Source organism: Balearica regulorum, chromosome 3 (assembly GCF_011004875.1).
Source record: "Balearica regulorum gibbericeps isolate bBalReg1 chromosome 3, bBalReg1.pri, whole genome shotgun sequence".
NCBI classification, from domain to species: Eukaryota; Metazoa; Chordata; class Aves; order Gruiformes; family Gruidae; genus Balearica; species Balearica regulorum.
Window position 1 is genome coordinate 1,449,174 of NC_046186.1, and position 12,154 is coordinate 1,461,327.

Here is a 12,154-nt window from a genome sequence, read left to right on the forward strand (position 1 = left end):
GAGACTGTTAAGATTTCAGGTCATTAAGGCATGCTCCCCTTTTGCCTTTTCCCTCCCCAAAATCCCCCCCCCGTGCCAGGAGACATCCTCGCTCCGCATCGAGGAGAAGCAAGGCCGGAGGCAGAGGGGCTCTTTCCCCAGCTCCCACCCTGCGAGGCCGCAGGCAAGTCTGCAGCACCCAGAGTGGCACCCCAAAACCGGGCTGGGGCAGACTCGTGCCGTCCCCCCTCAGCACGGCCGCGCTCTGCGTGCCGTTCTGCTGCCCGAGACGCTGCGCAGACCCTCTCGGCTCCGCTCCTGCTCAGAGGCGTGAGCACACCAGGTAACTGCCGCCTGGCAGCACGTTTTTACCGGCACGGTATGAATTTAATCGTGACATATATACAGGTGCTGCAAGAATTACCACGACCATTTTGTACAGATTTATCCACAAAACCTTACAGAGTGCTCAGGCGAAAGCTCCGGCCTGGACAGGCTTACGCAAAACTCAACTCTGCTTCACAAAATTTTCTCTCCAGAGAAGGTTTTCCAAGGAAAAAATAAATGCGCCGCGGGGCTGTTCTCATCCTGTGCTAACGGCACATACCGCAGCCCGGGGTCGTGCGCTCAAGCAGGCCGCAACAAGAGCCGAGCTCAGTCTTCATCATCGGCGGCTCCGTATTTAACGAGGAGCCACCAGATTTACTGCCGGCGAGGGCTGGGGGGGGTGGGTGTCTGCAGAGCAGCTGTGAGCTCGTCGAAATTTTACACCCCCCAATTGTAGAGGGATCCCCCAGCTTTGCTGACCAGCGCCAGCGCGAAGAGAAGAGTTACGCAGTCGGCAGCGTCGCGTTCACAGCAGTGACGCCGTTAACGGCAACTGTTTCTGAGTCACTCCGCTACCGGGACAGCGGTGAGACAGCACGGATTTGTTTTCTTTTCTTTAAATCTCGTTGGATTAAAAGCTACACCAACCCCTTCCCTGGAATAAATATCAGTGTCTTTGTAGAACTTAAAGTCAATGCTGCTTCCTTCCACCCACGGCCCTGAAAAAGAGATGTACGTGCAGACATAAAGATCTTCTCCTTTCAGAAGTTGTCCATGGCACAGAGCTGGTTTGGCTGCCGGAGGAACCAACCAGGTTCTGAAGAAACGGAGTCAGAGTTCACTCTTTTGGGGTTTTTTTTTTTTGGCATTCTTAGCGATGGTGACATATTAAGACATCCCAAACCACCTCATGATTGAGAAAGGAGAGAGACTTTATTTACATAAAGTCATCTGAATCGTTGCCATCCTGTGGGAAGAAAGACAAATCAGGATCATTGTGCACATTAAAACGGAAAATGGTGAAACGGTGCATTCAGCAGGATTTCAGAATTGTCATTTATTCCGGTTTCCTGCCATTTCAGTACAAACACCATGAAATCAGACCAAACAGACGTATAACGACAGCTCTGGAGCGGGAACAGCCCTGAGCGAGGCTCTGCGTTGTGAAACGGCAAGTTGTTATTTGCTGTCTCTGCGATGTATCACTTCCCTGAAATTGCAGCTCAGCGGCTGCGACCTGGGAGGAACCAGCGACCAGGTTCTCCCCAGCAGCCTGGAGGACCATCCCCGGGTCACAACCCAAGCTTCTCTCCAGCTGGGGAGAAGGAAAGCAGGCTGGCATCAGCTGGGGGTCAGGTGCGGAGAGGAGGAGATGTCCTGCGCAGCCTCTGCCTTACGAGCATCGCTAATTGGGGCCAACCTGCTCGTGCGTGTCAGGAGACACTCGTATGTCAACCCGGTTCAAGTTTCAAAGGGGATGTGCACGCCAACCAGGAAGAAAATTAAGAATTCTTGAAACCCACACGCTTCTCTAAAGAGTTAGTCAGGGACTAGGATGCAGAAGGTGGATTTTAAAGTGGGGGTCACTCAGAGGAGCTCCGAGATCCGCTTGCTCAAGGTCCCACCGAGGGGGAAGCTGCCGATGCGCCAGACCTCGGGCAAAGCGCAGGCACAACCAGTGCACACCACGACCTCTTCTGAGCTTCAGCCCCCAGCCCTCCTCTGCTCATCCTCCCCCTCATCTCCCTCCTCTCTGGCTCCTTTTCCACCGCCAGCCTGCAGCCACGTTATACTGCTCCAGTCCCGGGCTGACCCCCAGCTCTCTGCAACCACATCCCTTCAAGTTCCCTCTTCTGCCCCTCAGCACCTAGATTCACCCCTCCCCAAATTGTTGTCCATACACCTCCAGCGTATTTCGGGGTAAAAATGGGCATTTCCCCCCTTTCCTTGAAGTAACAAGGTGGCAAACACAGGTCATGGTTGCCATTAGGGAGATCCCCTCTGCTCATGAAGAGGGTTACGTCCAAACAGCTCACACGGAGAATCAAGCCTGGTGCCCCACTTAAAGCTCGACTTGTTCTCTCACTTGGGGGGGAAGTGGACCGGGTGGAATTACACACATTTCCAGCAGCGCAGGCTCCTCCTGGCTGACAAAAAAGCAATAGGGCCCCGTCAGAAAGCGGAGGAGAGCGGCAATGTCCTTCACTGAGAAGGGGTGACGGAGATGTGCTCTGTCACGCGGCGGTCACCAAAAGCAGACCGCAATGCGGGAGCTGCACCAGCGCCATCCCGCATTGAATTTCAGCTGTCTCCAAAAGGTTTCTGTGGGCATCAGCCGGCTCTTACCTGATTGGAGGACATGTTCTCAGCCTTCATTAACGAGGAGTAGCTCCTGGAAGAGAAATTACATTATCTTGGGTGATAGGTTTTCAAAACCCACCAACAAAGAGGTGTTTTCATAAGACAGGACCGAGTACCAGAAAAGCGAATTTATTTTTTTTTCCCTTCTGAACTCAGGCAGGCTGGACCAGTATTTGCTTATCTCATACTCTTTGGCTAATTAAAACAACCAGACAAACCCCTGCAACTACGCAGACTCCTCCGCATTTTTGTTCTGGAACTACCAGCTAAATCATCCCAGGAGGGAGAAAATCCTTTACTTTGGGGGACGGCCAAGAGGCAGCTCTGGGGCAAGGTTAAGTAAGCAGGCAGGCCCTGACTCCGCAGCACGGACATGCCAGCTGGTGACTTCTCCTCGGTTTAATCTGCTTCTCTAAGCCCTCCTTTCTGAGCTCTACCTGTGTTGAATCACTCAGAAAATCCTGGAGTTTTTCAAATTCCAGTTTCACTGTCATTTACAGATAAACACGACTTAGTAAAGCTTAATAGTGAGGTTTTGGGGGCAGCCAGCGGCTACATCCAGTGCTGTACGGGGCCGTCACGCTCACGCGTGCTGCTGCGCGGACAGAAAGGTCAATATGACATTTCAAAACATCATCCCTCATTCTGGGTTTAAAGGAGCGTGTGACTGAGGATTCACACGTGTTTTAGTGAACATCAGTGATGCAAGAGGAAGCTGAAGAACTCTAGCGAAGGCTCAGTGCTTTCCAAGGCTCGGGCAAAGCCAGAAGCAATCGCTCCCATCCTGATGACAAGCCAAGGGGCTTGCCCAATTTCACCCAAGTTAGGGACAGGTTTCGAAAGACGCACTCCTTTCTTTCAACAATGGTTTAACATCCAGATTTATTTTAGGAGAAATGGGGAAAACGCAATTATTCTAAAGACAAAGGAAATCACTGGGCCGTGCAGACATCTATGCCAGAGCGGGTCAGCTGAACACTGAGTAACGCTGGGCCGACTTAAACAGAAACTGCTGACCCATGACTCTCTCCCAGCGCCGAGGAAAACTGCAGAAGTTAGGAGTTGGCACTACAGGTTTTTTACTTACCTAAGTTCTTCCAGCTCTTTCTTCTTCTTCATCTCTTCTTTTTCCTTCCGCTTCATCTCTTGGATCTGGGCTTTTTTTTCATTTCTCTCCTCTCTGTCCCGGGCTTCCTTCTCAGCAGCCAGGTCTGGGAAACGCTCCACTTTTGTCTTCTCCAGCCGGTTCAGGATCTCATTCACCTTCTTCTCCACCGTCAGCATTTTCACCTTTGGAGTGCAAAGAACTGTGATCCTTATAAAAAAATACTTTTATTCTGGCACTTTCTCAACGGAAAGAAAACACCCTATTTTTACTTTACACACGGCTGAATCCCACAAAAACAGATGCTAAGGAAAATCACTGCCACCGAGGCCTGTTCAGCAGGCTGTGTAACGGCAAGCAGAGACCCGCTCCCAACGCTCAGAAGCACGTAGCTAATAAGCATAAGCATCACTAAGTACATAAGCGTTACTAATTTTGTTTCTCGGCACGTGCCCCAACAAAGAGGCCAACAGACAAGAACCGGTCTCTGGCGATTCCTGGAGAGGTGGCAGGAGGTCTCTGCAGACCATTTTGGGAAGAGAAGCTCACGTGCCGCTTGTGGACTGCGGGGTTTTTAGCGTTTCTTGCCCCGGTACAGACCTGGTTTAGTCAAACAACTGCGTCTCTAGAGCCTCCTCTCCCAGCAGCCAAGCTACATAACTACAATTTAAGCGTAACACTATCTGTGGACACTAGGGCAGGCTTGGGAATAGCTTAGCGCATTGGCTTGACCCTACCCCAAAGCTACGCTGCTCGGCCTTTTAACAAATTCAGAGGCAGCACCAGGGTGAGACAGCTCTCGGGGCAGAGACAGTAAAGCTAACACAGTGACAGGCACCTCCAGGACCCCTCTGCACAGCAAGTTCAAGTCCTGAGCCCTTCCAGACGTGTGATTACACTACTGCTCAGAAGCAGGCTCTTCAGCTGTAGAGACGCTTTCAGTGGTGATAAATTCAAGCGCACAGCACAGACTAACACACGGTACCGTTCGGCATCAGCAAAGACTCGCCAGCTACACCGCGGTGCAGTTTGGAAACACATCCTGTACAGGCTACGCTCTGCTACAGGCTGACACTCAACCACGGATTTTCAGGTGATGTTCAGGCAGGTCCAAACACGGCCCTGGGATCTCTCCTGCGCTTCAGGAGCGGATGATTCCTTCAGGAGCGGATGATTCCCCTGGCTTTAGGGCAAATACTGAAGACGATCCACCCAGCTCCTAACACAGGAACGTTACAGTCTGCCACCGTCACTGGCTTGCAGCAAACACTTACATCCTTCTGCCTGTGAAAGCCGATCTGCCCCACATCCATGTCTGCTGTCTTCTTCAGGTTAGTCCACGGCGTGTACACCACGTTGACGTTGTTCATCTTGCAACCTGCGGGAGAAAGAAAGGAGGGAAACACTTCAATTCTCTCCCTGCCGAAAGAGGTCTTAAAGTCTTCTGTGCGCATGGAAACGGGCAGTTATTCCTGTCACAAACATTACTAGCTAGGCAAGACAGAAGAAAATGAAGAAGTCCTTCCAGCGTTACAGTGAAACGGAAGAACACCACGACATCATTTTCTGCAGTAACATGAGCGCTGCAGCAGTGTTAACGAACTCCAGATGGAGACCGTCTTTGCCAGAAGAGCGATTACGATGGAAGGGGGCCCCAAGGTGGTGCAAGAGAAGAGACTGCGAGGCCTCCTTGGCTCAGGCAGCAATACGGAGGCACACACGGGAATTTCAAAGATTTAAAATTCCTCCTTGCAAAAGTGTAACGGGCAGCCCCAGCAGCTGCAAGCGACATCTGCTTCCTGTAAGACCCGCGTGCACAGGATTAACAGGGAGCACCACAGCAGAAACGTCACAAACGTTTGATCCAAAAAACACGCGCTCGTCTGGACCAGAAACACTTGCCACAAGCACCTCAGACCGATCTCTCAGGAATCAGTATTACCTTGAATGCTATTCGCCTTCACTAGGTGGGCACAGTCTATCAAAACTTCTTTAGGAATGTCATCCACCGTCTGCCCCTGCGACAGAGCAAGGCAACGTGAGCAGCTTGTGGCGCTGCAGGGACCGATGAGCACACGAAGGCCGGGAAGCACGGCGCGATGCCCCGCAAACACAGCCACCACCTCTCCGCTCCACGTTTTACAAGACTGGAGTCTTCCGTGGCATTTATAAGGAGAGGCTCGAAGCACCACAACCGATTTGCACCTTGTTTTTCTCAAAAGTATTCTCCCCGTTTCAGCGATGGTTCCTACATACACGCTTGGTGTTAAGCCAGAAACCGTTTGTTCTGTTGGGCCACGTTAAACTTCTGCCTCCTCTCCAGGTTATTTGGTAACAGAGGCTGTAAATTCAGCCTCCCCCCTCCCCGGTGGTTACCTGCAGCCCCGGGGAGCCCTGCAGACTTCAACAATTCACGTGAGCAAAGGGAGTCTTGCGCGCAGGAATCACTGCAGAACGGGCACGCGCAGATTTATACGAGTGAATATTAACATTTTTAAATATACGTGTCACAGGATTACCTTGTGTAACCGAAGGTACACATGCGCGGAAGAGAGTTTATCCACATGGAACCTACAGAATTAAAAAAAAAAGCACGTTTAACAGAGGATAAGAGATGGTGATCTGAAAGATTTACTTCCTAACGAGTGACAAAACAGGCACTCCATGGACAAAAAAGTATAGAAATGTTCGTGACATACATGTTTAAAAGCAGGCAAGGGAGTCAAAGACTATCCTTCAAGAAACATCAGTCCTCTCAATGGGAGACTGAAAAAAATAACCCCCCCTTCCCCCTCGCTTTTTTCCTTGTAAATGCTATATTACACGCAGGCAACACTCACAGGATGAGCCTACGCATCTGGTGTTTTCCTCTGTCTATTTATTCTTAAGAGAAACAGCAAACTCGTGAACTCTGCAGCAGGCACTGCTACTTAGACCACTTCCATGACTTGTCTCAAGCTCACAGAGCAAAAAAAAACCCACCCCAAATTTCTCACTGGTCAGTAGAATGCTCTGCCTCCCAACAGCAGGAGCAGGCGATGCTGCCCGGGAAGTGCACAGGATCGAGTGGGTTCAGTGGGTAGCTGTCCCGATAGCAGGCGAACGCGGCCTTCACTTCATTCACTGCCTCCAAGACTTCAGAAGCCTCCATCACCCCCCCAGCCCTCTCCTCCCCAACCCCTCCTTACAGCACGGCTCTTCATCTCCTTGATGGCTCCCGCTGCCCTTCTCCCAACCTCTTCTAACTTGACTCTGTTTTTACCATGATCATCTATTTTTAAGCCTCTGTCCTCATCAACACTCATTCCAACGCTGTGAACTTCCAAGGACAGAGGGGGAGCAGTCTCATGTCAGCTCCCAACCCTTCTTTACACCATTTTATTTTAACATAACAGGGCTGCCTCCTTCCTGCTGCAAGACAGAAAACGCTCCAGCACCAACACCTGAACTCTCACTTGTACCTCCTGAGCCTCCTACCCCAATTCCACTGACCCCTCTTAAGCAGAAGTAAGTCTAAAAGGCGCCAGACACTGTTAGGAGAACAATTTTCAGGAGGCCTCCACAAGAGGATCTGTGATATTTTGTTGAGGTGGCACTAGGCGACAAATAAAATTACACGGATGATGTTGGTGTGAGCTACAAGACAAGAAAGAGAAGGGAAAAGACGACTTTCATGGACCAGGCAATGTGAGGATGAATCTCAAGGTCACTCCTAAATAACAGTGTCAATATACCTTAAATTACGTAGTGATAGGACAAACATGAGACAGAAAATGAATGTGATACTGCTACAACAAAGTGCGATTCAGCTGAAGTACAATCTCTTCTGCTAGAAAAAGAAAAAATATTCCCTTGCCAGTTAGCTGACTGCTGACAAAACATCCTCGATGGAGCACGTTAGATACTACCTATTCAGCCTCCAGTTCTACTAAGAGACCCCAGCTCATCCTGCAAAGACCACCCTGAAGAGCGAGAAGGAGCAGAATCCACACGGCGATTCTGGTTAGAAACCGTTAGCGAAGGAGAGGGCAGCAACTGCGATAATCCGGTCTGTGCGACAGTGCCTGGAAGCAAGCAAATCCTTCATAAAGATCTCCCAAACCTTGTCAGTCTGGAAAGCTGACAGAGTAATCCAGCCAGCAGAGATGCACCGACTGCTGCTAACAGGAGTGGGAACTCCCCTTCTCTTGTTTTTCTCTTCCGATGAGATCTTACCAGCCAAACCCAATTGACACGTGTCAGAGCGCTTCCTTCTGCCCTGCTTAGAGCAGACACAGCTCTCACCCAACAGGAATCAAAACGTCAGACGACTCTGCTCCTGCTCACCGACTCCACCTCCCGAGACAGCGATGGCTGTTTTACAGGCCAGGCCAGCACATGCCCGCAGCGCACACGCGGGTGACACGAAGCACCAACAAACAACATTTACTGTTGCTCAAAAATCTTCTGGCTCCATCCCCAGGCGCTGCCTGACTGCTCCATGATTTCAGCATGAGCCTCCACTCTCCCTGTCTTTTGGTTTTGCTTGTTTCGCTTGTCCGTGCACAGGGATATCCAGGAGCTGCTACCCCTGCTTGACTCAGGAGCTGCTCTCTTTTACAAATACCAAGCTGCCCTTCTCGTTTAACTCTGCTCATTTCCCAAACACACTAGCAAACTAGCACCCATATTCTAAAACACAAACATCTGTGTATAAAGTTATCGCTACTCCAGCGGTTCCATACACAGACAAACCCCAAAAAGCTTCGCAAAGGGGCCGGCTCTTATGATGAGCAAAGCAGAGGGTCGAGGGGGAGATGCAGGGGAATGAATCTGGAATCGATGGGGTCCCAACAGCTTCACCTGGCTCTGCTGCAATCCACCTTCCATCCTGGGATTGCAATTAAAGTGCTAAGTGGCCTTGGAAAAAAAGAGACTCTACAGCGCCTGTGGAAGCCAGAGCGTCATTACAATCATTTGGCTCAGTCGCATAACGAAAGGCAATTTGTTTCGATGAGTTTCAGTACCTACCAGATATCTTCAGGCCAGCCATACTTTATTAGGTCTTCATCTGTAGGAATAAAAGTATCAATGAGCAAAGCCCAGGACCCCATCAACAACAAATCCAACTACCCATCGAGCAGGAATCCTCCGCTCTTGGTCAGCCACCGCATGGTGAGTGAACAGAAAGAGAAGAGGGCTTTAACGCTGCACCTGCCTGCTCCAGGTACGGCAGGAACACCTCCATCAAGCAATTTGGAAATTTTTAGGTCAAAATGTTTCTTCAAATATGCACCTAATGGATTTTCAGGGCAAGTCTTCAAAACAGCCACGCTAACACTTTTCCCTTGGAGGAAGACACCAGGTTTCACGTCAACTACTGAACAGTAATCTTCACCGTGAGGGAAAGGATGGGCATGGGAAGTTTGAGTACAAACGCTCAGTGGAGAGGGGAAAAATACAGACTGAGTAGGGAAATGGAAGGCTGGTTTCCAAAAAGTTATCAAAAACAACCTGAAAAACAGTATTTTTCTCTAGACAGATTTTATTTTCAGTTAATTTAGTTTTCACTTGTATGCAGAGAAGGATTTACAAAATTTATTTATCCTAACTAAAAGTAACACAGTGGATTTCAGAGGGGTGAGTCAGAATCATTTGCAAGGGTGGACAGGTTTTAAAACAATACATCGAATTAACACATACAAATACATCCTTTCAAAATTACCTTAAATCCCCACAAATCTAAACCGAAGCCGTTAGGCATCATTACGTTAACGTACTTACTTTCGTACTTATCTTTTCCCATGTAAATGGTGTAAACGGAAGGAACAACTGAGGGATAGAAAGAGGAAAACAAATCAAAAGGGGTTTGGACAAACTGTGCAGGGAGTGACAAACACACCAACGAGCCTTGCTCACAGAAATTAGAATGAAAACTGCTTCATCCATCCATCCCACTTCCCTCCTGGAAGCTTGTTTTGCATTTCCTCCTGATTTTGTCCCGAATGCTTCAACGGACTTTGGAAAGCGGTGTTTCCACTGCTTTCCACGGACCATCCAGCAAGGAACAGCTTTCTGGGCAAAACACCCTCAATATCCAGGTGGTTCAGACCATATCTGTGTAGTTGTATAATCTGTTCAATGAAGCACACGTCTGTGAGCCAGAAAGGGTGACATCGTATTTACAGTCTGGGATTAACTCTCTGGGTGGCCTTGAGTGAAACAGCTTCAGCAGTCGGCTTCAAGTTGTAACAGCCAGTGGCTGAAACAACCTGCTGCAGCAATTCAGAGTTGCATTTTTCATATGCCGTTGCCAAACGAGCAGAATTCACAGCGGGATTTCTGAAGTCACTCACTGATAACGCACAATTTAAAGACTAAGAGCAAACAAATGAAACGTGAGTGACCAAATCTGCCTCCAAAAAGCATTCTTTGAAAATACAGTGTCTAATTTCGTATTTTCAAAGTCATTAAACCAGCAGACACGCTTCACTTACGTGCTACAACTCTGGCAGTGCAATGACTTGGATCCCAAACTGCTTACTGACCCAGTCCTTTCTGAGGGCATTTTTATCGGAAATCCAACATCACTAGCACAAAGCCCAGCTAACACTTTTCTATTTAGTAATGAGGTGATAAGAAATGCAAATTCAAATATCTGAAAGGCTTATATGCCTGTGGGAGTTAAAGATTGGGAAAAAAATCCAGCCTGGACATATAGGAAGGAGAGTCCAGAAAATGTGACTACAGGCACTACACATAAACGTAAAATTAAACACTCAAAAATAATGTTGCTTTAGTGATTGTTCCATGAAAATAAAGCCCATCCTGCCAAAACAGCAGGGGAACGCTAACATAACCAAAAAGATTACTTTAAACCCACGTGATTTAACACACATTAGTAACGGTGCAGCACATTTTAGGCAAACTGCAATGATCTTATTGTAGGCATCTCTCTGGCAGCAAAACAGATTACAACGTATCCGAAACCCTCTGCTGAGCTATCATTTGCAAAAAAAAGGAGATCGTTCACATCATGAGCAGAGTTAACTGCAGCTTGTCTGCTCCCAGTACCCCCAAGTTACCCTACACCTCTGCCAGGCACTTTTCTCCCCACAAAAGGGTCCGTGTCCAGGAAAGTCTCCGAACTTCTCCCTAGCAGCCTGCTTATCAGCAGAAAACGTTCCCATCCGAGTGTCAGACTAAGTGATCAAGACAGCCAGCGTGTCTGTTCCTTGGGTGTGTAAAGGGCCTGACCTTCCACAACAGAGGGAAAAAATATTGTAAACAAATCCCAAGAACAAATTAAGAAACATTCACAAGACTATCAAATCTTGCCTTGTCCAAGGAAAATCAAGCAGACAAACACTTAAATCCTTCTCATTAAAGAACTTCATGCCTAGAACTGAGGAAAGCAATGCTATAAAATACTTGTGGATACAGTGGGCAAGGGGTAAAAAAACATTTCTACATGGGTGAAATGACTGGGGGCAAACCAAAAGTAATACTCCTGTACTATTCTCTGCATCACCAGCCCGAACTGCATCAACCCTCAGGTTTCTGATGCTTCAGAAGGGGCTAACCTTGTCGTACGGGCGACAAAAGGGATTTGTCTCTATTAAAGCAAAAATAACGAGACGATTTATGCATTATGCGTCCCCTCAAACTCCTGCCATCAGTACACTTGAGAAAGCTTTTCGGCAGTCACTCACGGGCCCCGCTATTCTCTCAGCAACCAGCAAGAAGAGGCTCCTCAGCTCAGGGAGCCCCTTCCCTCCTGAAATGACTTTAAGCCGTAGCCGATTCCGACCCAACCCGGGGCTGTTTACACTCAACCCGGCCCAGAGGCTGACAAAAAGGCACGGGTAGGACTAACGGGGGTGCAGGAGGACGTGCCGTTCCCGGACGGCCCCGCTCACTGAGGTACCGGCCAGGGCCGCGGCCCAGCGCTCCCCTCACAGCGACGGGACCCGGCACTCCCCCTCCTCCTTCCCGCCCCGAGCGGGCCGTTAAGGGCTCTAACCGCCCTCCCCTCACCCGCTCACCGTTGGAGGTGAAATAAAACACCATGGTGGCCGCTCCTCAGCCCGCCCGGCCCGGGGCTCCGCACGCTGCCGCTGTCCCGCTCCGGCAGCGCCTGGCGACGGGGCAGAGGGGAGGGCGGGGAGGCGGAAAGGAGCACGGCGCATGCGCGCGGGGGGCGATCCCGCATGCGCAGTACGGCGTGAAGGCTCGGTCCCTCTTCATACGCATGCGTCAGCTGTCCGGGAGGTGAAGCCAGAAAGAGCTTTGCGCATGCGCATAACTGCCCGGGTGTGTGGGGGTGACGGTACGGGGAGTCTGGCGCATGCGCAACGTGGGATGCCAGCGCTGCTGGAGTATCAGAGCGCATGCGCAGCTCTG

General features: G+C 49.7%; 1 protein-coding gene across 2 annotated transcripts; it reads right to left on the minus strand.

Moving 5' to 3' along the window:
• Positions 1–344: 344 nt before the first annotated feature.
• On the minus strand, positions 345–11,952 carry CCDC25 (coiled-coil domain containing 25). Of its 2 annotated transcripts, none has more exons than XR_012834969.1 (9): positions 11,797–11,952; positions 9,536–9,583; positions 8,783–8,822; positions 6,292–6,343; positions 5,715–5,790; positions 5,047–5,150; positions 3,755–3,974; positions 2,653–2,698; positions 345–1,273 (listed from the first exon to the last, which is right to left on the minus strand). XR_012834969.1 is itself a non-coding variant. In XM_075750288.1 (9 exons), exons 1-9 carry the CDS (start codon positions 11,819–11,821, stop codon positions 1,244–1,246), a joined length of 624 nt encoding a protein of 207 aa, XP_075606403.1. In that variant the 5' UTR covers positions 11,822–11,952; the 3' UTR covers positions 345–1,243. The 2 variants fall into 2 exon arrangements, 1 of the variants encoding a protein (XP_075606403.1); XM_075750288.1 differs by having other exon boundaries at positions 3,755–3,957.
• Between the last annotated feature and the right edge of the window lie 202 nt (positions 11,953–12,154).